Source organism: Sebastes umbrosus, chromosome 13, assembly GCF_015220745.1.
Source record: "Sebastes umbrosus isolate fSebUmb1 chromosome 13, fSebUmb1.pri, whole genome shotgun sequence".
Taxonomy (NCBI): Eukaryota; Metazoa; Chordata; class Actinopteri; order Perciformes; family Sebastidae; genus Sebastes; species Sebastes umbrosus.
Genome location: NC_051281.1, coordinates 22,488,687 through 22,513,578, shown reverse-complemented (window position 1 = coordinate 22,513,578; position 24,892 = coordinate 22,488,687). Strand labels below are relative to the sequence as shown.

Here is a 24,892-nt window from a genome sequence, read left to right as displayed (position 1 = left end):
GGATTGTCTTTTATCAACAGCCAGCAATGACACTTTCCAAATATTTAACACATGGGGGAATTTCTCATTCAATCTGAGTGTGTTTAAACTGTTTTCCCTTCAAATAAAAAAAAAAAGCCCCTCCTCCAAATCTTATTTATTTCCACCAGCCGTGAAAATATCTGTCATGAATACCGCTCTTTTCATGTAATTCCCTATCCTCCTGCTTCACTGTAAGTGGCTGTCAACAGTGTGTCTGATTTATTTCTCAAGTGTTGGTGGGACAGGGGCTCCCGCATGGCTCTCCTGGACCAGGAGGGGGGGGGACGTTCCAGAGGGGCAAGCCTCAGTTCCCCCGACTCAGGAGACTCTAGGTGGGAAGTAAACTTAGCCAACACTCCTGAAGCAGGGCATCGCGCACCCATCAACGCCTCCTTTGCAGGTGAGCGGAGAAAAACAGGAGACAGGAGGGGATGTCAGTCTGCAGCGGAGCACTGAAAAGAGCCACGCGTGAGGCGTTTTTTTTGGAGTCATGTTTATATTCATGTTCCGCAAGACAAATATGGATCCTTCAAAAAAAGATATGCATAAACCTGACATCGAGAAGAGCAAAAGCACACTGACGAATGTGTGGTACCTTGACACTTTTTATCACACATGTAGGCAGACATAGCACGCTACTATCCATCAGTATGATGCCACTCAATTTTTGGCCTTGTCACTGGCCTTTCTCTGTGTAACAAAATATGGTCTTAAAACTTTCACAAAATGCATTGCAACTTATTTTACTACTGAAGGTGCATGTTTACACTTAATACCTCACAAGCAAAGTAACAGGAGCATTTACAAATACAATTTTGATTGTCTGCTTAAAGAGCACATAAAGGGTAACATAGGTATTTTTCAATCTAGACCCTTTTTTCCCATGTTTTTGTGTCTAACTGACTAATAGGGACAACCATTTCTGAAATTGGTCCAGAATTGAAGGAGAGCGCTGTAGACAGCAGCTGCTCATATGGCCACCATGTAATCTTATTGGGGCAAGCTGGCGCCGTCATTTACGTCCAATAAAAGTGCTTGTTTTTACCGTGACAGGCTCTGATTTTTATTAGAAGTGTCTGACATTATAGAAAGAGTTTTGCTCAAGGAGAAGTCTCGTTCTGAAATCTGGGGATTTGACATGTTGTCAGAACAAAACGGTGGAATAGTGGAATACATCCATGGTGTGCCAGCCGGGCAGAGTTTGTTGTGTTGGAGTATAGAAAGAGTAGCTTAGTGTTATCTAAAAAAATTGTAATGTCGTGGCTGATTATTTTGATGATTTCGACAATGTGGTTGAGGTCTTATTAATAATAATAAATTCAACTTAGATAGCGCTTTTCAAGGACTCAAAGACGCTTAAAATTAGAATTCGATGGCCACCCGTAATTATTTGAGCCAGAGTAACTAAGTAACTAAGTGGTTTTCTTGCCTGAACAGCAAATGTTTGCGTGGCTTCAGTTGCTTTTGTTTGGATTTACATTTCAGGGGCCAAATGGCTGAGATTAAATCAGAGCTTGATGTAGGAAAAGTAACATCTTTGCATAACAACAGGCAATCCGGGTTGAGAAGTTCAAACAAAATGCGCATTAACCTGTGGCACTTTATTCTGTTATGCCTATAAATAAATGCCTGCTAAATGAAAGGAAATTAACAAAACAAAATTATAAACTGTTAATTTATCCAATGTTATAGTCTTACTGGGGTACTATCTTGAGGAGCCTTACACAATAGATAACACTGCTGTAACCTGTTGGATTGCTGGCAAAAAAATCAATCCCGTCAATGAGAAATACACAAAAACACCCGGACTCTAACAGGACTGGACTGGACTGGGCATTGACATGTCAAGTGCCAGCTGACTGCCAGTCAATACACTCACTGACCAGAAAGGTCTCTCACTGTCAGGGGACTGCGAGGAATAAGGGAGAGAGAGAGAGAGCGAAAAAAATGGAGGTGAAAGTCAATCAAATTAGCTCCTTCCAGCCCACTAAACTCGAGAACTAGAGGCTAGAAACCATAGCCTCTTCTGAGAGAACTGACGATGTCTATGGGGTGCAATCTGAGCGGCACCCTGCGGAGAAAGGCTAGCACTGTTGAAGCCGGAAAAAAAGTGCCGGACCTCTTCGGATTTACAATCAAATATAACATTCAGGAAGAAATACAATCAACAGCCTGTATCAATCTAGTGACCAAATGCTGTTTTTTAAGGAAATGCAAAAAAAAAAGAAAAAAAGTTGAGCAGTGCTGATTTGCATGTGACAAAGCCTACACCAGTGTGCTATTTGTTTGTCTCTCTCCCCCGGTGAATGGAACCCTCTGGAGAGAAGCAGACAGTGGAAACGCTGTTAAGATCAGAGTGATAATGACTTACTGAATAAGAGTCTGTATCATGGGGGACTGCAACTGGTTTGATCCCTGTCCTCTTTCATTTCTGTCTCATTAGATAAACCTGTGGAAAAAGTCAGACAGCCTTTTGCCACCGATGTGTTTTAAGACATTAAACATTCAACACAGTCGTGTCACAACACATCACAAATTAAATCATCTCAAAGTGAAGGGAGGGTTCGCTGAGAACTCACGTTGCTGTTTTTCCTTTAGATTAAGCTTGTGTCAAGGGGTTGTCTTGTAAGATTTTAGAGAGAAATCAATAAACAGTTTGTGAAAAGAAGAGAAAGCGGAGCAGGTGACAGATGGCTGTGAGGCTAGTGTGTGTGTAGGGGGAGTAGTAGGGGGCATATTCAACTCATTCCTGTGTCATGTCATATAAATCTATTTGAATATGAGCGCTGACTCTTGTTTTCTGATCACTTCTCGGATTGAATGTGAGTGACAGCAGAGGGGGGAGGCGTGCTCACACCCAGGTTCACTGGCATAAACAAAAACAGCCCTTCTGAAACTTTTTCTAATGTGTCACAATGAATGTTCAGACAGGAAAGATCAACCAGGAGAGCTGGTTCGCAGATTCCACGTCTTTATGAGCGTTTTGTTGTCGCCGTCAGAGAAAACAAATCAAATGCCGTTCACTATTGAAGATGATGAAAAATCACAAATGTGCTTCCTTTAATGGCTTATCAATGCTGTCTTTTTAAATAACGATATTGACTAACATCTTGCAGACGACAAAAGCCGGGCTGTTCACCATGATCACATTTTCACACAGGACCGATTGAGCCAATAATGTGTCAAAACAAAGCACTGGTACTCACACTCTGTCTCACACTTCATTTGTTTTTTGTCTTATTTTTTTTTCCAACTTAAAACAAGTAAGCACTATGATCAAAAGTGCCAAATATATTTTTCCTGACCGTGTTAGTCTTTTAGCTGTATTTTTAGTTTTCCTGCAAAGCTGAAATAATGGATTTAAATGGAGCTAAAGCAGCACTTTGTAATTCAGTTTTCAGTGAAGATCATGGTCCCTAGTTTGGTCCTGATCTGGCCTCTTGAACTCGACTCTGAGCTAGGTCTGACATTGGTCTCGCATCAGCTTCATCTGAGGTGGTTTCTTAAAGGGGACATATCATGCTTATTTTCAGGTTCATATTTGTATTTTGGGTTTCTACTAGAACATGTTTACATGCTTTAATGTTTAAAAAACACATTACTTTTCTCATACAGTCTGAATATACCTGTATTCACCCTCTTTCTGAAACGCTCCGTTTTAGTGCCTGTCTCTTTAAGACCCCTCCAGAAAAAGCGCAGTCTGCTCTGATTTGCTTGTGAGAAAAATATGGTGTACCTTTGCAAAGGTAGGTTACGTACCAAATCGCATACTTTTTCGTTTTACTTTTAATACAAACTGCAGCTGCCCTCCCAAAGTACGTATACTGTTGCGTGCAGTACGCATACATTGTGTCTTGAATAGGGCTGTCAAAGTTAATGCGATAACACGTTAATGCAAATTCATTCTAACACCACTAATTTCTTTAACGCATTAAGGCAATCGGTCTTTTGGAGGTTGTAGCAGACTCAGTTTTAAAGCTAAACATCATATGAAACTATAAAACCTAAGAAATCCATTGGTAATAACCATTTCTTACTATCTTTGAGATTAAATAATGCTCCAAACTTGTGCTAAATTTTGGCGAGGAAAAACTGTCATTGCCATTTTCAAAGGGGTCCCTTGACCTCTGACCTCAAGATATGTGAATGAAAATGGGTTCTATGGGTACCCACGAGTATCCCCTTTACAGACATACCCACTGCGGGACTAATAAAGGAATATCTTATCTTATCTTATCTTATCTTATCTTATCTTATCTTATCTTTATGATAATCACATGCAGTTTTGGGCAAGTCATAGTCAAGTCAGCACACTGACAGCTGTTGTTGCCTGTTGGGCTTGAGTTTGCCATGGTATGATTTAACCATATTTTTTATGCTAAATGCAGTACCTGTGAGGGTTTCTGGACAATATTTGTCATTGTTTTGTGTTGTTAATCGATTTCCAATAATAAATATATACATACATTTGCATAAAGCAAGCAAATTATCCACTCCCATGTTGATAAGAGTATTAAATACTCCCTCTAAGTTGCATTTTGAACAGATACAAAAATTTGCGATTAATCGCAAATAATCATGACCAATCATGCAATTAACCGTAATTAAATATTTTAAGCGTTTGACAGCCCTAGTCTTGAACCTTGACCCTCTTGCTCATATATCCGCTGCCCAGAGGATTGTGGGTCAGAATAGATGTAGTATGACATCCTGGTATTTTTGGCATACTGCAGAAATAGTATGGTAGTATTGGAACACAAAGGCAGTTCTAAAGCTATTCTAATGAGCCTGCATGTGACATAGGAAGGGGAGCCAAAAAAAACTGTCTGGGTTGTCTTGTTTTACAGTTTGTGGGTTGGTAGGCACTCCAGATACCCAAATATATGTGCACAAGCACTGAAAAAGTGTGTTTTCCACGATATGGCACCTTTAATGAGGAGGAACGTGTGGCAGACTTTTTCCAGCGTGAGCTTAAAATATGAAAATGCAAAAAAAATGGCCAAGAGGTATGTTCCATTACTTGCCAGCGTCCCTATAAAACATAAAAACACACACCACCCAGTCACCCTTTCTACACTGCGTCCCCCCGGGGCACAGCTCTGGCCTGTTTGAAGATCAAAGGAGCCGAGGTAAAACAGCATGTTTACAGGTGTGAGGAAATTGAAAATTTCCTCGGCTGAGTGTGGTTTTGGAATGGAAGAGGAAGTCTACGCTCATACGTCTGCGTGGGGGACGTCATGACAAGTTTGTTTTCTTATATTTCAGCATCTGCACTCACACACACATCACACGTCCCATGCATGGAGTAAAAGGTGTGCATAAACTGTGAATGCATTAAAGCAAAGCTGATGATATTCGCCACTGTGTGCCTGCTAGGTTCTGTGTTCTGCTGGCAGATAATTGCTCTTTGATGGTACACCTGCTCCTGTCTTGGAAGAGCCTTGGCTGCAGCAGAAAAGAGTTACCTGAAAAACGTCTCATATTAACAGGCACATTACCCATTGTGGCGAATACAGAGAATTGGCAAGGTGTTGTGTAGGAGCCATATTGAGAACCTCACTGCAAAAGCAACAGCAGGGGAGGATGCTGAGTTTGTGAGGGATTAGTTGAATTCTAACACTTTTTTTGGGGGGAGAGACCACAACAATGAGCACACCTCAGTCGAGCTCGAGTATGTCATTTACTCTGCACCTCTCCACTTTGTGTTTCTCTGTGTGCATGAGTAGGGCCAGTCATGCCAAGCTTTTTCTGCATGAAAGGGAGAGTGTTAAGCTTTTGAGGCTATTTGTGCTTCTGACTCTGTAGTGTTTGTGTCCGATGGGAGGCGCCTGCGCCAGCTTCCTTAAAGGAGTAGGGGGTTTTGTTTGTTTCTCCGCCGTGCCAGGAGAAGTGACAGCCATTCCGGCTCTTTTCACAGAAACACATTCATCTGTGTGAGAAAGGCGGCCGCTGAACTCAGATGAAAGGCCAACGGGGGCTGCGTTGCACAGGAAGGCAGACTGTACATGGACTTCAGTACAAACACAACACAAGCCATGTCACAGACAGACAGAAACGACAGACAGACAGACAGACAGACAGACAGACAGACAGACAGACAGATATGAGATGAAAGAAAGAAAGAAAGAAAGAAAGAAAGAAAGAAAGAAAGAAAGAGAGAAAGAAAGGAAGAAAGAAATATCACTTTCCTCAAGAAACAGAAACAAACAATGACCATAAGAAAGACAAGACTGTAATTATTACACTGCATTAAAGTTAATATGTTGATATATTTATTATGTATCTATTCCACTTAGTAATAAGCTATAATATTCTGCATACTGAGCTGACCTCTGTATTAACTGCTGACCTAGAGAGAGAGAGAGATTATCATGAAGGCCCTGTCACAGACTGCCTCCTTTAATACATGCATGCACATCAAAATAAGCACATTTTCTGTAATCCACTTTAATTCATATTAAGCCATAAACATTTTCTTTTAGGTATGTGTAGATACTACAGGAAAAAAAATAAGCTGCATTATGCCTATAACATTTTATTATTATTTTTTTAATTTAATGTATTGTTACATAGTTTTATGAAATATTTTGTAAAATCTATTAACCATATCAAAAAACATTCGTAGGGCAAGCAGGCCCTTGGTATGGGGTGATACTGGTGTGACTATAAATAACAAAGGCCGGCGAACGGACACATTCATTTCATTAGAGCAGTTCCAATTCAATTAGAGGATATGGCGTTTGTTTTAAAAGTTTTCTCTCAAAACATGGCTGCCGACAAAACTCCTCACTGTGTTATTTCTACTGAGGAGGCCCGTTTGGGAAGGATCACACTGAGGAACGAATTTGGTTTAAAAGAGACGAATTGAAAGTGTGCAAACAAGGCGGATATTTTTTTTAAACTCTTTAATTTAAAGGTAAAGGTGTTGACGGATTTGATAACGATGCAAATAGAAAGGCCTCATCCTAAAACATGCATACTTCACGTGTAATTGAATCCATTTAAATGAGAACAAAGCGCGTCATCAGAAGATGTGCAATATTTATTTTATAATTTATTCCATATGATTTTTTTAGGTTAATTTGCTGTTGACTTGCAAAGAATGTATTTTGGCCTATACACAAACGTGTGCGTTTGCTTATAATAAAAAAAGGACGTTCTGATTATAGTAATAATATCAGTTCGTTGTTGTTTTGATACACTATAAGCCGTTTATCTATTTATTTATTTGTTTATTTGCATTGTAACAATCGATTGTGTAATTATACCTACACATAATTTTTTTTATTATTTTACAACACTCTTTTAATTAATAAAGCAGTCGGTCATTTAAAAGCTGCAGTAAATAAGTCACCTATTTAGTCCTTATTAAATGCTGCGCATCACCTTCATCACGTGCGTTATTATGGTTCCATATCTTAAAGCTTAAAGTTGGTCGTGGCTGTCAGGAAGAGGTCAAATTTATGTCACCAGGCTCTGTCACTAAAAGAAAAGAAAAATTAAAGGCAAACAAAATGTTTGCCTTTAATAAACACAGAATTATGCTGCCATATAAGAAGATGAATTATGAATGACTTAGAGCAATAATAATCCCTGATGGAGGTATATAGTGTCATCTATTCAACCATTAAACGTTGAAATGAGGAATATGTATGCAAAAACACACCATGTATTACATTATATTAATACATCAATATGGATTTATCTGACGTTGCAAGGAAAAACAAGTTAACCGTGCACAATTAGTGTGTGTGCGTGAGAGAGAGAGAGAGAGAGAGAGAGAGAGAGAGAGATAGAGAGAGAGAGAGAGATTATTATTATCAAAACACATCCACAAACACGCCGATCACTGATGCTAATAACATTGAGCCAATACTGTTCACCTGTACTGATTGACAGGTGTGATGTGTTGCTGTTGGTTGCAGACCAACAAGTACAGCCCGGGACACGCAAGCACACGCGCGCGCTGCATCCCTTGAGCGCGCTGATTTGATTTCATTCCCTGGAGGCCTACAATCACACGCGCTCTCTGCTTCAAACTTCAACCTCCTCCCAACACACACACACAAACACTTTTTTTTTATATAGTGAACTAGTAACTACAGTGAAGCTTCATTTAAACTATGTTGTCCAACATATCCTCATACTGGTTTACCTGTCAACTGGTGTTGAAAATGTGTGAAAATGTGTCCCCTCTCACGGCCTATAAGTCTCTCTCTCTCTCTCTCTCTCTCTCACACACACACACTCTCTCACACACACACACACACGCACAGACCCGCACACATACACACACCAGCGGGGGCGCAACACTCATCTTCACTGATGTAAAAGTTGTGTGGAATAACAAATAAATAAAAATATGTGTCAATTTCAAATAATTTGCTCATGCTGCAATGCAACGAATACACACTGTGTCCTGCTATAAACTGCTAATGAATTGTTTTCTTGAAGTAGTCTACGTCATGAATTCATGCAGGGTAAAAACCAAAAAAAAAAAAAAAGAATTAAATAATAATTAAAAAAAATGCCATTCTCTCTTATTGAATAAGGGATGTGATGTTAGATAAAAAAAAAAATAGACATAGATATCTAGCTATTCAGATGTGCATTGTGCAAAACAATAAGCTTTAACTATGATGTTCAACAGTCTATAATTGTGTCATAAATAAAACTCTCAAATGGGCGCACAATTACTTTTTTTCGCAAATAAAAATATGGATAAGCAAGTTCCACGTCCTCTCCGATACCTCCGCTGCACCGCAGCCTGCGCGCAATAACGCACACTTCAAACTACACTCATGCAGAACGCTTCAAATTGCTCAGTGAACTTATCACATGACCTCAAAAGGTTTCCTCCTGAACTTTGGCCTGAGTCCAAGTGTGACTGCTGAAAAACACACACAAGCTCCGTGCAAGCCCAAGTGAGGCCGGCTGGGTGCATGTGTGCACTGATAGTATAGTATCCTTACAGTAGCCTACAGGCAACAATGCACAAGGAGCTGTGAGAAGGGGAGAGAAAAAAGTGCTTCCTTCTCTGCGGATCAATATCAGCTCAGCTGGAGCCGAACAGGAACCAGCATCGACGCACCTTGTGGAGGAGCTGACCTTTCCCACTCCACACAGGTCATATACCTTCCTCCGTAGGAGAGGTCACCAGGTCAGCCACTGAAGGGCCACATTAGGAGGTGATTTCAGCTGCTAAATAAGATGAATATAAAACAATAGTTGGAGATTAACCATCTCAGTTTACACACTTTTGCCCAAAAAAAGCTCTCCGATTGTAAATATGTGAGCCATGAACAATCTGAAAAGATTTTTTAACAAGGGTGAAAGCATTGTTTTTAGTAGGTTCTAATTGATTTTAGTTGATATCATTGCCTGGTTGTAATCAGCATCACTTCCCTTCATGGAGATCCTACCAACCTTTTAATTTACTGCATCATTCTGTGAGCCAAAGCAATGTGAGCCTGTATAATAGTAGGAGACAACAGCAGCCAAAGCAGCTCCATAAGACAGAAAAGAGTGCCACTTGCTGCAAGAGTCGGCCTGCAGCGGATTTCCACCATCACTAGCAGGTCCCACCATGTGTTTTCTATGTCTATGAAGCACGACTCATATGACAACAACTTAATCAAAACTACCAACAACCACCTGACAAACATTGTTATTTTTCTTTAGCCCATTTAATTCACATAATAGCCTTAATGTATAGGCCTCAGATTGTAATATGTATTCTTCAAAGAGCCCTCAGATCTGTATGAGCAACACAAGCAATCCATGCCCATCAGCTGTGTACTCACAGCCTACAATGCGTCAGATTCAAACAAACACGCCCTGAAGCGTTCTTAAAAACCATCTGAATTAATAACAGAACCACAGAGACATATGGCCAGATCCCAGAACAGGTTCCAGCCAGAGCACGGAGAAGCTCTCAGAGACTAGAGGACTATAAGCCGAGTCAAGTTCAAGTTCACTGTGCAGTGAAGTGTCCAGGGTGGGGTGGATGGAGGTCACATTTAAAGGCTGTGTTTTCAAGTAAACTCAGTAACTGAGCTGGGAAAATATAAAGTGACAAGATATGATGTACGGAAGACAAAGCTTTGCTGTTTTTTTTCTAAATGAACAGAGAAACATAAGTGTGCAGGATGAAAATGCTTAGTTTGCACGGGTTTCTTTGCTTAAATTAAACTAGTTAAAACTCTGCTACAAATTATTTCACTAGTTTGAATTGTCTTCCTTGTTAAATGTATGGTTTCTGTGTACATAGTTTTACTTAAATGCCAAAATCTCCTGTTTATTTTTGCACCACAACAGCCACATTGTTTAGGGCCTATAAGAATGCTTTGCAAAGCTTGAGATAAAACACCATATTGTCGTTTAGCCCAGAAGGACAATAATTGAGAGATGAGTCTGAGACGTAATAAAGTGCCTGAATAATTCCAAAACACACTAAACGCCTCCCCAAACAATAACTCCACTAATCTGCACCAGCAGCCAACAAAACAGACAAGCATGAAAAAGCAAAAAAAGAAAATATTTAGCACTTGCAACACCTTTTATTATATTTGTATGCAGTAAAATTCTTATCACAATAAGGAAGAAAACACCTCTTAAAACTTTGAACAAAAGCACATAACGAAACAACTGCCCATGTTTAGCTCGTAAATTGTACATATTTATAGTAAAGAAACATTCTTTATAAATACTGTTTCATCTGTAGCAAGTAAATACCATAATTTAATTACAAATGGATAAATATGGCAGTCGATATTTACAAAAAAGGAAGGGCGTAGTTACAGAAAATGGAACGGCACAACGTTTATTTTCCTCCACAATCTTCCAGATAGTATTTCACAATTCAAACTTGCAAAGCACAAAAACATCACAAGTTAAGCCCAGTAAACTAAAAAATATACATTCACAAGCATAATATTGTGGTCTGTTTTTGAGTTAAATGTTAACTTTGGCACTCTTTCCAGTTTATAGATGTTTAGTATAGTACAATCAATTTGCCTTAGGATCACAATATTCAACATTATAGTACAATTTTTTATCGTAATATGTGCACTAAAAGTCCAGTTAGAGAAATAGCTACCATTGAAGGAACATCTATACACCAAAGACTGACAAACTAGCACAACCAATGGGAAAGTGGGCTTTTAGTAAGTATTTACAATATGAAATACACCTCGACTATTGTACATATTTTTCCTCTGTTGTCATCTTCCCTGGCAGAATCAAAAAATAATAAAATAAACAAATGTTTGTGTGCCTCTCCTGCAGTGCACTTTGTCCCCATCTCCTGCTGAATGGTCCCAGTGCTGTGAAATGAGTGTGTGTTTTGCTTCATTTCAAGTCCTAAACATACCATTCACTGAAATTGGAGGATAGGCCACTGTGGTTGGTGGTGTTGTGCACAGCTGAGGCTGGGGACAGGGTGGTGTTGCTATGGGTCTCGGTGGTGGGAGACACCAGGCCTGGAGGTGTGGAGGATTCATAGCCAGAGCTGGCTGCTGGTGAGGAGTCTGATGGTGGTGGTGGTGGGGACGCTTCATGGACCTGAAAGGAAAATAAGACAAATGAGTATTCACAATAAGAACAACAAAAAAAAACATTGAATTTAGATGAGAATGAATTATGCACAATACAGAATCAGTGTGTTTTAATAATAATAAACATTATAGAGGCCTGACACACACACACACACACACACACGTATTTACCTTCATGTGTTTCCGTAGAGAGCTGGGATGTGTGTAGGACTTGTCGCACATTTTGCAGAGATAAGGCTTGTCCGACGTGTGGACGTGCATGTGTTTCTTTCGGTCGCTGCTGTTTGCAAACCTTCTGTCGCAGCCCTCAAACTCACACTGGAACGGCTTCTCTCCTGTAAGGGGAAAAAAAAAAGAAATATAGTCAGATATTTGTATTATTGTTATTATTATTATTATTACAGATAAATGCTGTGCAGCTCATTGCATGCGTAAAATCCCAAAGTTGGGGTTTACAGCTTGAACTAAAAAAAAAAACACAGCAATCAATAACAATTTAAAACATGATCTCTATTGTGATATTCAAAGTTTAGAGCTTCTTTTTTTTTTTTAAAACGAGATGGGGGAGTTAATAAATAATGCGCATACATAGTGATTTGGAGGGGGGGTGGGACAGATAGAGAGAGAGGGAGAGAGAGAGAGGGAGAGGGGGGATAAATAAGGCCGTCCTCAGCAGGCCCATGGATACAGAAGGTTGAACCATTTGCTTGCGAGACAATAAAAATCTAATTAGCACCTGACCAATTTCATGGCACGACACCATAATGTATTTCCCCACAAGAAAGTAAGTCCAAATGTGAAAGGCATGGTAATGGCCCCGTCTAGCACCTTTATTATATAGCTCGTATCAAAAGGGGGACGCAAACAAAAGGCATTCCTCACGCGTATAAACATTACTACTACTACTACTGACTGACTGACTGGTGCTGTCCTCGGCTAAACCTATACACCACAACTACCAAACAAAACAAATCGATTAGGAATATTTAGTGGAAATAATTTCCCCTGTGTGGCCAAATATGAAATGTGAGCTATAAAAGCGTGGAACACATTCAAATTGATATGATTTACTACACCAGTCTGGCTGCTCTACGAAGCACGAAACGCACTGTCCCCTTTGACCCATATTTTTTTTTTTTTTTTTTAAAGTTTACCCCCAAACAGTGAAAACATCCACTCAGCATGTGTTTTCTATGTGAAATGTTTTACACCAGAATAAATGTTAAATTACGCACGCTATAATAAACTAATTTGCTCTCTCTCTCTCTCCTGGATGTGATCCTAAATCTACTTTGTCTGTTTCTACGAATACTATCTACTTTAGCAGCCTAAAATAGCTGCCTGATAATTAGATCTTCATTTTGCGCTTGGCAAGGCACACTTGTTTACAAGAGAAGAGAAATGAATGCACATGCCTGCTTATAGTTACAGCAATAGACACCAATCTTATTACTTAACCTTTATCTTGGTCTCTGTCTAGTGGATGTGTGAAATGTTGTTGTCTGCTCTGTTTACCTGTTTTTATTCTGCACTATGTCTGTAAAGCACTCATGTTGTTTTAAATGTGCTACAGAAATACATTTGACTTGACTCAAACAAAAATCAATGAACAGAAAAAAAAAAATCCTTCCAACTAGTGTTTGTTGTGATAATTTACCTGTATGTGTTCTCTTGTGGATCTTCAAGTTTTCCGACCGTGCGAACACCTTCCCGCAGCCTGGGAACGGGCACGGAAACGGTTTCTCTCCGGTGTGCACCCTGATGTGGTTCACCAGTTTGTATTTCGCCTTGAACGGTTTGCTCTCCCGGGCGCAGTCCTCCCAGAAGCAGATGTGGTTGGTCTGCTCCGGACCGCCGACGTGCTCCACGGAGACGTGCGTCACCAACTCGTGCATGGTGCTAAAAGTTTTGTTACAACACTTCTTCGGGTTGCTCAGCTGCTCCGGGTCGATCCACTTGCAGATGAGCTCCTGCTTGATGCACTGCTGCCTCATGTAGCGGAAAAAGGCACCGGGGTGGTGATGGTGATGGGCTGCCATGTTCATCCCCATGTTCATATTCATGGAGCCGTACTGGTTGTGGAGCTGCGCGGCCGAGTACGGGTCGGTCCTCGGCGAGGAAACCTGGTGGTACTGGTCGGAGCGTCCGAAAACTTCCCCCGGTAGTCCGAGCCTCATTTGGCCGTTCAGGACGTTCGGAGAGCCGTGGGACTGGTCGTGGATCCCCGGGAACAAGATGTGGCCTTGAGTGTCTGTGTGGGAGTGATGGAGGGATCCCGCAGTGGGGCCAAAAATAGCGTGTTGGCTGCTCGCCGGAGAGGATTCTCCGAAGCCACGACTGCGAAAGAGAAAGTCCCTGGTGGAGTTGAAAGGAGAGCTCGCGTACGACGTGACATGGGCGGCGGCGTGCGCTCCCAGAGCCGCAGCGGGGTAACCGGGCGCCTGGCTGGAGAAGGCTGAGCTCTGTCCCGGGGAGAGATCATGGTTCAGCTTGAACGCACCCATGTGTGCGGAGTCTACAAAGCTATTTTGTGCCAAACTCAAGTCTCTCTCCTGCATCTCGGTGGCTGCTGAGTGATGCCTGGCGAATGACCCCACTCCCAGTCCGGGGAACTGGTGACCAGCATCCAGTAACATGATTTCTTTTTTTTTTCAGTAAATGACAATTTTTTTTTTCGTTTTATAAATCAGTCGCAGAGAATAATAAGTTAAAAAAAAAAGAAACAGAATCAAATGCTGGCAATATAACTTCCAAACCTTAGAAACACCATATCATCAAGGCTGCCATTCAGCTCCGCTCATGAGGATAAAAAAAATAAAGAATCAGCTCGAAGGCGCATCGAAACACTGGATCTACTTCTAGTTTAAGTTAAAAAAAAATCCAACGAAGTGAAGAAGTGTGTCCTCTTCTCTCCACTGCGGCGTTTTTTTAAAAACAAAAAAAAAAGAATGCACTGGAAGAATTAAATAATTATCTTACTGGGTGTCCTCTTGCGCGCACAGAGCGAGTAGTAAGCTGGAGCATCGCAACACAAATCGCCGTTCCGATTGGGTATGTATTTATTTCTCTGGCTCTCGCCTTGTGTTTCTCGCGGAGGGTCCCTGTTTCTCTCCGTGGACTGGCTCTACCTCTTCTTCCGCCCCCTTTAACTGGAGCCCGTTCATTCATTCCTCGCAGCCTCATTGGCCACTGCGCCTCATCAATCCCAGGTGCTGCTCCAATAGCAGGTAGCGCTGCGGAGACTTAATAGCGCAACGCCATTTTCCACTAATAATTACCGCCTACTTTTAGGGGAAGATTTGGGGAGGGAGGGTATATACAAGAGAGAGAGGATCACGACAAGAGGAGAGGAGAGAACATGTTTTTGTTGTTTATATTGCGTTGGTGCCAAGTTGTAGTAGGAATAAAATATTAAAAAAAATATGCAGCATTTGATGAGAAATAAGAAAGATTGGAGATTAGAGAATTAATCTTTTTAGTGGTGGGTTATTTACTAAATCTGAATCTAATGCAACAGCTCACTGTATTTTCACATTTCTCAATTGGAAAACAAACGCTCGCGCTCCTCTATCATGCATGTGCTATTAAATATATGGCTATCAATTAACCGCCATGATATCTAAAAATTGCACTAATTGCGCACAAACGTTCAGTAGCTTTACGCATGCCAGTATGACTGCAGAAGGAGGGTGTGGAGGTGGGGGGGTGGTGTAAACTGATTTCCAGGCTTCTTTACGCATGTAAATCATCAAATATTGTTTTTGAATATTAAATAATTTTATTGACATCCAAAGTCTGCTTAAAATACCGAGGTTACATTAAGTCTCTTTGACACAAAAATATATAATAATAATGCAGAACTTTTTTGTTTAATTGAACTGAATATACTGCTGTAACACCCTCCCCCCTTTAAAAAAAAAAAAAAAAATGATAATGAATTGCTCTATTTAAACATACCACATATGCATGTTAAATGCTGATACATCGTAATGATCAATACACAGTTTATAGATTCATTCAAATGTGATGAATCTCTCGCCACTTGTATAATTCCTCACAGCTGAAAAAGCATGTGTGGCTCCATATGGAGTCCAGTGGGTTTTTTTCACTGGTGTTATAGAACCACAACTGGGCCTTTTAGCGGTGCTCCAGTGCTCACACTGATGGTGGCAACCGCCAGTGCTTGTTGTTGGTGGTTCGTGTTTTTTTTTTTTAATGGTTCCATATGTTGCTGGTTCTGGTTCCTCGGTGGTTCTCACATTCACCACAGCAATTAAAGTGACATGTTATGGTGGTGAACTGCGCTTAGATCCCAGTTAACCATTAGTGACCTGTGAGGTCGAACTCACCATAATTAGTTTTAGGATTATTGAATAAGATGTTATGGTGTTTTTTTGTTTTTTTTGAGAGCATGTCTCTGTGTGACACAAACGATGCCCACAAGAAAACAATAGGCAGCAGCCACTGTTTTTACGCATGTGTTTTTTTTCTTAATGTGATTTCCTTTTTGGTTCCCATGGTACAAACACGTATAACTGACTGAGGGAAGTCATTTTTTGAAAAGAAAAATTTGCAAATTTACTGGCAACTTTCCACAAGCATGCACTGAATCTGCGTTCAAATTGGGATATCCTATATACAGGCCATGTGCCACAACAGCTGCTCATTCAAAGTCAAAGGAAGTTTACTTACATTTTCACCAAAAATCCCACAAGTTGTGCGGTTCCCTTCCATATTACACAACACATTTTCTGTGTCTGCCTCGGCTCTCCGGTGCTGCAACATAATGGTTGAAGGCGAAGTGAAAGGTTTAAAAACTTTTTTTTTTTTTGGGTAAATTGTGTGTCTCTTAGCTGGGAGTAGGAGTGGGACAGGCTGAGCGTTGTGTGTGCCATTCTTCCAAGTCTATTTCAACTCGCACCACAGGAAACACAGGAGCTGATCCAAGTTCAAAGTCACGTCTGCCGACCCCTATAAGAAGTTCTTTATTTCTCTGGAAAAACCACAAAACCTTTCTCCAGATAGGGAGAAAAGCGAGAGAAAATTAAAAAGGAGAAAGAAAAAAAAATCTATCGGGTATAGAGAGGTTTTCCCTTCTGCTTGGAGAAGAAAAGGAGGACTAGGTCTATTGAAAATCCCCCAAAGACCAGTATTTCAACAGGTTCTGGGATCAGCAACACACACTGAGACACCCAGAGATTTTAAAATATAAATGACATGAAATGAATCTGAAGTTACTGTAAGTGTGACGCAAAGCTAATCAATAAAGTCAGTAAGTGTTGATCACATGAAGGCGCTCTGCCTGTGCGTAATAATGGAGGGGGCCAAAGGCACATTTCTCTTCTCTTGTTATCTGACAATATCAATATGTTGACACACTGGAAGGTTACTTGTGTGGCTCCTGTGACCTTGTGTTTCATGGATGTTTGACCTCTGACCCTTTAAGACCACATATGTTGCCCTCTTGACTCCTTTTGGTAAAATAACCCTGTTTATGACAAAAGCGTCTTTGTTTTAAAGGGGTGAGAGACACAGAGAGAGAGAGAGAGAGAGAGAGAGAGAGAGAGAGAGAGAGAGAGAGAGAGAGAGAGAGAGGCCCCCCTCTCTTGTGTCTGAGGAATCGACAGCTTTGGGTAATTTGGAAGCTATAAGTCAATAAAAATTAACCCATTCCTTCAAGAAACTCAACTTTTCTCTCTATTAATTTACATAATAAAAAAAGATGTGTTATATAGATCAATCTCTATTCATTTGACATGGCAGAATATGATACATGTGGAAACACTGTGCGACACTGTGACCACGAAGTGTGTTTTTCCAAAAAAAAAAAAAATGCATGTCCATTATATTCGCAAACTGTCACGGTTAAAGCTACCAGGGATGGTAAACCTTTGTTTCTACGCGTTCTCAGCAAAATTTATAATTCTTGTTGTTAATTTTGTCCCATTTAATGTGCTGTTTAATTTAATGTGTATGAAATGGGGGGCCCTTTAAACAAATCATAAACAGTGCACCCACTGCTCTTCTGGGTTTTATGGGTTTCCAGAAGGAGCTGGGCGTATTTAATTTATTTAACTAAATCCCCGAGACAATGATACACACGTGGCACATGCACATTTTTGACTGACTTTTAAATTATGATTTTTTTAATAAAAAAAAAAAAAATACAGATATGAGACAAAGTGTGCAAATAAAATAAAAAAAATGAGCAGCTGTAAATTTATATTATTATTATTATTATTTTTGCAAGACTATACAACACGTTATATATCAATTGTAGGAGTTGTGATTATTTAAAGCCTCTGTTCCAGTTGCTGATTATCAAGTTCATAAATCAGTTTCATGCACGTGCAACAGGCCCATAACATGTAAAGCCTTCCTCTCTCTAACACGGTGGAAATCAATTATAGAACATGGTCCTGAGAGGGGAAATGTGCTGTTCATTATTCTACTTGAACATTTTTAAGGGCGAGCTCCTGTTCAAGTTGCATCAACTTTGATGATGTGATGATTTTGTAGTTTTAAGCCCAGTTATCACAAATCGATTGGAAAGGTGTCTGAATTAAGACATATATCAATGACAGATACACGTCCTGCTGACTATTCCAATGGCGCGTCAAATACAGTTTAAGATAATGTCTGGCAACTTTAATTATAAACCAAGATTACAAAAAGTTGGTAAATAATGGCTAAAGCTTATTACGTGCTGATAATAAAAGTACACGACACTTTTTTACAGGTGCTGCCAAGATATTCACTAAAATGAAATTGTAGGTTACGCTTTCTTAGTTTGCTGTTGGATGTTTATATCTCACGCTAAGGTCGACCGTTACTTTTAATATATTTAAGCCAAGATAAATTAATTTAATGGGATTTTTTTATTGAGGCGTTATGAAAAAATGTCTGAATAAACAAGATTTGTTATTGGTTTTCCTAACTTCAGCATTATAGTATGATTGGTTATGACAGCCTACACTACCCACAATTCAATTTAAAGCTTATCTAAAATTTAAGTGTAGTATAGTACTATTATTTATTCTATGAACATAAGAAGGAGAAAATAACTATATTCATATACTAATAATTGCGAGAGGGAGAATAGGGTTAAAATGAGCAACACCTAAAAAAAAAGCAAAACCAGACTGAAATATATTTTCTGATGTTTTTATGTTATTTTCTCTATCTAATCATAATTTTACGATATTATATTTTACAGTAAAATAGTTTGTATAATTAAGCAATGTCTGCACTTTTTTAATTTGATATTTTCCTGACAAATAAAGTTAAATAGTAGGAGCTGCATGTTTTAGAAATCCTTCTTGATAACTAAAAAAAACAAAACGCCAAATAAATAAACTTTACGCCATGACTGTTGTGTCCTCTGTAGACATCTATACACTGGTCACACATACATCTACCCACCAGCAGCGGGCTTCTTTTCCCTCCCCTCTCTCTCTCTCTCGCTCTCTCTCTCTCTATCTTTTTCAATGTCGACATCAAATCAATAGTAAGGACACTTTACCAGAAGAGATAAACTAGGCTGCGTTTGTCACATAAAACTGACATGTCGGTCATCCAGTAAACAGAAAAAGCCGCGCGTAAAAAACAGATCTGCTGGTAACTTTGTGTGAGTACAACTTTTTGGAGTCAACAGCGCTAAAGAGAGTGAGGAGGCGGATCCCTGCTGAGCTGCTGCGCTGAACGACAGCCAATCGCTTCGTTCTCCTAACTGCCAGTCACCGAAATCCGTCCAATACCCGCAGTGCCATTTCTAAACTGTATTCCCCACTGTGTCCTCCAACTGTTGTATGTTCTGCCAATCGCTTGAGGACAGAGTGGTTGGGAAGGGGGAGCAAGCAGAGTTAGAAGCCGGACAAAAAGAACTTTATATATATACACCCTTTATATATACATATTTTTTCCTAATGTTTTAGAGAAGGGTGGTGAAAAAACAATTGAGCAGAGTGCGCATGGACTTGTCAGTGTAGTTATCATGGAACCCCCTTTAAACAAGAGGAATCCGGCGATAAGATTAGCGGATTTGGCAGCGACTCAACCCCTTCCTCATCAGAATATGACAGGCTTCCCGGGGCTAGGGGGGCATCACCCTCTCTCCCACCATGCCCACCACCACCTCCACCCTGGGGAGCTGGGCAACGACCCCGGAGTGGCACTCACTCCATTTGGACCCGAGCACATGGCACAGACAAATGCTCTCAAACTTAGCCCATCATCTCAGCACATTCAGAGCCACCACGAAGCCACCCAGACCGCGGCACCTTTCACTTCTTCTGCTGCCGCTGCCGCTGCTGCTGCTGCTCAGACCACAGTTGGTTTCCACCCCCACTCAGGCTACTCCTCGAGCAGCAGGGACTTCATCCTCAGGAGAGAGCTCTCAGCCTCTGCTATGCATGCACTTGGCGACCAGCATAGTTCCGCCTCCTCCCCTCATCACCATGGCATGTTCATCTCCCCAACAGGTGCTTATGGCCACGCGGAAAGTGCAGGGGCCCATTCACTTTTTACTGGACTCCACGAGCAGGTGTCCCCAGGTGGTGGTGCCCATCACCACCACCACCATCATCATGCCCTCAACGGGCAGATGCGCCTGGGTATACCGGGGGACATCTACGGCAGGCCGGAGCACTTCGGGCACAGGCCGGAGCACTATGGAGCCTCTTCTCTCCACAGCTACAACTCCATGAACCTCAATGTGAACATCGCTTCTGCTCCTCACGGAGCGGCGGGGGCGTTTTTGAGATACATGCGGCAGCCCATAAAGCAAGAGCTGATCTGCAAGTGGATCGACCAGGAGCTGAGTCAAAAGAAGCCCTGCTCCAAGACTTACAGCACCATGCACGAGTTGGTGAACCACGTCACGGTGGAGCACGTTGGAGGACCGGAGCAGAGCTCGCACGTCTGTTTTTGGGAGGAATGTCCGCGCGAAGGAAAGGCGTTCAAAGCGAAGTACAAACTGATCAATCACATCCGAGTTCACACGGGAGAAAAGCCCTTCCCGTGTCCTTTCCCGGGCTGTGGGAAAGTGTTTGCCAGATCGGAGAATTTAAAGATTCACAAGAGGACGCACACAGGTCAGTCACTTTTTCTAAATTGTGTAATCTGAAAAAAAATATCACTCATAATCGAAGAGCGTTCGAATGTATCCGATCCGAAGAGACCTTGTGTTGTTATAAATAAATGGATAGATAGTGCGACCGTGCGTAATTGCGCACAAAAGTTGTATTCAGTGACGCGATGGCACAGTTTCGTGTTTCATTTCCTTTCTTTAAATATAAACTTTTTCTACTCGCCGAGACGCCTGCATGCATGCAGTAGGCGTGAGAGGATTAAGGGCATATGATTTGTAAAAACGTGCTTACGTACGGACAGCGCTACAACACGCGTAAATGTAATTATCCGCAGGCGCAGGACGTTTACGCAGAAGCTTAGTTTATATCGACGAGTGCATGTGTATGTGTATGGGATATCTAAACAGTGTGCAAGATGTATTACTGTTCCATCATATGAGTTTGAGCTATTTAGGCTATACGACCTGTCTGTCTGTAGGGAAACTAACTAAATCTATCCGGATACACTGTCCAAACCAAAACAACACCATGCATCGTGGTGAAATGTTGCTCAGAGTTGTGAAACACATGTAGTGACTCTAAAAGCAGGCTAACTTTCCACGAGGTTAAAATCCTCATGAGTGCCTTTTTTGAGAGCTGTTGTTGTTGTTGTTGTTGTTTTTGTTGTTGTTGACATTACGCACAGATTGAGGGTCGTGTTTTGGCTAAGAGAGAGAGAGAGAGAGAGCTTAATTTTGGTCTGCTGCCACCAGCATCGACAGGCCTCTCTCTATACACCTTAATACTGAATGGTGCAAAATCCCCTGGGAAATAAATGAGTCATCTACCATAAAAATATAAGTCATCAGAATGCAACCTTCTTATTGCTTATCAATTTTTGAAAACAATGTCCTGCAATCCACAATTTGACATATTATGCATGCTGTAAATTAAAAAATGCATGTTTCAGTGTGTGTGTGTGTGTGTGTGTAGGTGTGTGTGTGTGTGTGACGAGTTATAACCAGAGTCCACCTCGGTACATAAACGGCTCCTGGTGGTCTCCTGAGCGCCCCCCTCCCACCACCCCTCCTTCTCCTTCCATCACATACACACACACACACACACACACATACATGTAACCATAAGGCCTAAAGGCATGTTACACGTGTTCACACTGGAAAATGCTTTGGACAAGTAGGTGTGTGGGGTATAGTGGATGTTTAGTGAATCAGAAGTACAGGATTAGCAAATGTCCCTTATGTTGTATTTATTTATGCTGAGAATATGGACAAATGAATTCTCCAGCTCTGATCTTGTGGTGTGTGCGTAAAAATAATCTTGTGGTGTGCGTAAAAATGTAAACACATCTCTCTTGGAGACTTTTGTCCCACCCTGACATTCTTGACACTGACACTGCATCTGTTTCTCGTTTTCTTTCCATCAGGAGAGAAACCTTTCAAGTGCGAGTTCGAAGGCTGCGACCGAAAATTCGCCAACAGCAGCGACCGGAAGAAGCACTCCCACGTCCACACCAGCGACAAGCCTTACTACTGCAAGGTGCGCGGCTGCGACAAGTCCTACACGCACCCGAGCTCTCTGCGGAAGCACATGAAGGTGCACTGCAAGTCTCCTCCGCCTCCTTCCTCCTCCACCAACAACAACAACAACAACGTCCCGTACATTTCCTCCACGAACCCACTCGGAGACCCTCTCTCTCCAAACTCCTCCGAGACGCACATCAGGAACCGCTCCTCCAACCTCTCCCCTCAGGTCACCAACCTCAACGAGTGGTACGTGTGCCAGGGGAGTGGTGGGCCAAACCACCTCCACACCCCCTCCAGCGACCTGCCCACGTCAGACTCGGACGAGGACTCTTTCAGAAACTCAGACCCGAGGACAATGCTCTGATGCTCTCCATGTTTACAATACAAACCACGTGACTGTCACACTTTGTCATCCAGTTGAGCCGTGAAAGTGAAAGAAGTGCCATGCTGGCCCCTAAGGATATTGATCTGTTATTTCCACTGTAGTTGTGGTATTAATAAACGACTGTGCTCTAACGCAGGTAATTCAGTATTATTGCGGATGCAATGCAGGCCTATACACAAGGAAGGATTTCTCTCTGAGGTGACCCCTGACCTTTCCTCAAATGTAGATCAAAACTGTCCAAAATAAAACATTTGACAGACATTAGCAATTATTATTTTTTAAAAAGGACCTAACATTTTAAAATGAGCAAATTCCTGAATAGAACTTTTCAATAATTATTATTATTATTATTATTATTATTATTATTTTACAAGAGCAATATGCAGGGTTTAATTAACTGTATGGCTATTATTGCGGATGCAATGCAGGCCCTACCCAAGGAAGAATTTCTCTGAGGTGACCCCTGAACTTTCTTCAAATGTAGATCAAAAATTGTCAAAATAAAACATTTGACAGACATTAGCAATTATTATTTTTAAAGAAGGACCAAACATTTTAAAACGAGCCAATTCCTGAATAGAACTTTTCAACAATTATTATTATTATTATTTTTTATATTTCCACTGTAATTGTGGTATTAAAACAACTGTGTTAAACGCAGATCATTCACTATTATTGCAGATGCAATGCAGGCCTATACACAAGGAGGAATTTCTCTGAGGTGACCCTTGACCTTTCTTAAAAATGTAGATCAAAACTGTCAAAATAAAAACATTTGACAGACATTATTATTTTAAAAAGGACCAAACATTTTAAAATGAGCCAATTTCTGAATAGAACTTTTCAACAATTATTATTATTATTATTATTATTATTGTTATTTACAAGAGCAATATGCAGGGTTTAATTAACTGCATGGCTTAAGACTCAACTGGTGTGCTGAAATGACATGTTTCCTGTGACCTCCCATCACCCCCCTTGCAGTTTAATAACTCGCCTGCTATCAATCACTGTCATATTCCAGACATTTAAGGAAAACAAATGGTACCGCTTGTAGCAACAAATGCTGACGGACAAAAATCTAGAAGTTTTTTTTATTTCATGTGATTTCTGTAAGATGTGGTAAAAACTTTGATAAACCAATAAGGAAAAAAAAAGAAGAAAAAAAAGAGAGGAGGCAAACATCTGAGTGTCTTAAGGGTTCTCATTTTACCTTTTCAGATTTATACAATACATGTGTTTGGATGGAATTTTTGTAATATTTAAGAACTATTTAAGACTATATTTTATGCAAAATACACAAGTGTTATGCTCGTTAAAGAGTAAGTCCCTTGAGACCCTAAATGTCTACACTGACAGGCTTTGGCCCTGTAGGATTTGTATATATGTAATTGTACTGATGCTTGTGAATGTTGTGTAGTTTTAATTACAAGAAGAAAAAAAATGTTGTTTTGTACATTGTAATTTATTTGCTGGTATCAATGTTGTACTGGAACTACAGGAACACCAAAGAATAATAATATCAGTTTTGGTGATGCATAGTACCCTGCTGATGTTTTTCTTTTTTTTTCAATTTCATGTTAATTTTCTGTTCACTTTTTTTATTTTTTTAAATTGTGTTCTGTAAAAGAAGAAACATTTACTTGAATAGGCTGTGTAATGTGAAAAGTCCCTTTCTCGCATGCCTTTTTGTAGTGATCTGTCTTTCTCTTTGAGGTGCATGGTGCCGTTGGACATGATGGATAAAAGAAGAAAAAAAAAAAGAGATGAATCAGCTATGATTGTTGCAGAGCCTTGATGTTCAAAATTAAATTTACAAAATAAATTTCATGCTAAAAAAATAATAATAAAAAAAACAGGTCATATACAGTAAATTATTAAAAAGTGTCAAATTATTATGATTAATGAGTGAATTGGAAAATCAGAGTGCGTAAATGGAGAAATACAGAAATTCAGCTTATCAAATGTATTTTTGGAAACGTTAATTGTCAAATAATTACCTTTTTTAAATGTGAAATGTAAATAAGAATCAACAACTCTTAATGGCATTCTCACCTGAAATGAAAAAAAAGTAGAAGTGTTCACTTCCTATGGAGACATTTCTATAAAATATTCACTGTTATCTCAGGAAAAAAAGGCCTATAACGGGCCAAGGAGGCTGGTATAAACTAATCACTGAGCTAATGGGAAAACTTATAGCCCCCTGATGGCGCTACCTCTGAAAGGCGCGACAGCAACAAAAGCAAGCCGAGGCATGAATCATTCATGGGGAAAAATAAAAGATAAAAAGATATCTGACAATAAGCAAGGCCTTGTATA

General features: G+C 40.4%; 2 protein-coding genes across 2 annotated transcripts; one reads left to right on the top strand and one right to left on the bottom strand.

Moving 5' to 3' along the window:
• Nucleotides 1–10,560: 10,560 nt before the first annotated feature.
• On the bottom strand, nt 10,561–14,703 carry zic2a (zic family member 2 (odd-paired homolog, Drosophila), a). The gene is made up of 3 exons (XM_037789625.1): nt 13,234–14,703; nt 11,748–11,911; nt 10,561–11,583 (listed from the first exon to the last, which is right to left on the bottom strand). The coding sequence occupies exons 1-3, from the start codon at nt 14,210–14,212 to the stop codon at nt 11,383–11,385; spliced, it is 1,344 nt and encodes a 447-aa protein (XP_037645553.1). The 5' UTR covers nt 14,213–14,703; the 3' UTR covers nt 10,561–11,382.
• Nucleotides 14,704–19,200: 4,497 nt separating this feature from the next.
• Nucleotides 19,201–24,438, top strand: zic5 (zic family member 5 (odd-paired homolog, Drosophila)). Its single transcript, XM_037789624.1, has 2 exons — nt 19,201–20,668; nt 22,089–24,438. Exons 1-2 carry the CDS (start codon nt 19,570–19,572, stop codon nt 22,550–22,552), a joined length of 1,563 nt encoding a protein of 520 aa, XP_037645552.1. The 5' UTR covers nt 19,201–19,569; the 3' UTR covers nt 22,553–24,438.
• Nucleotides 24,439–24,892: the final 454 nt, after the last annotated feature.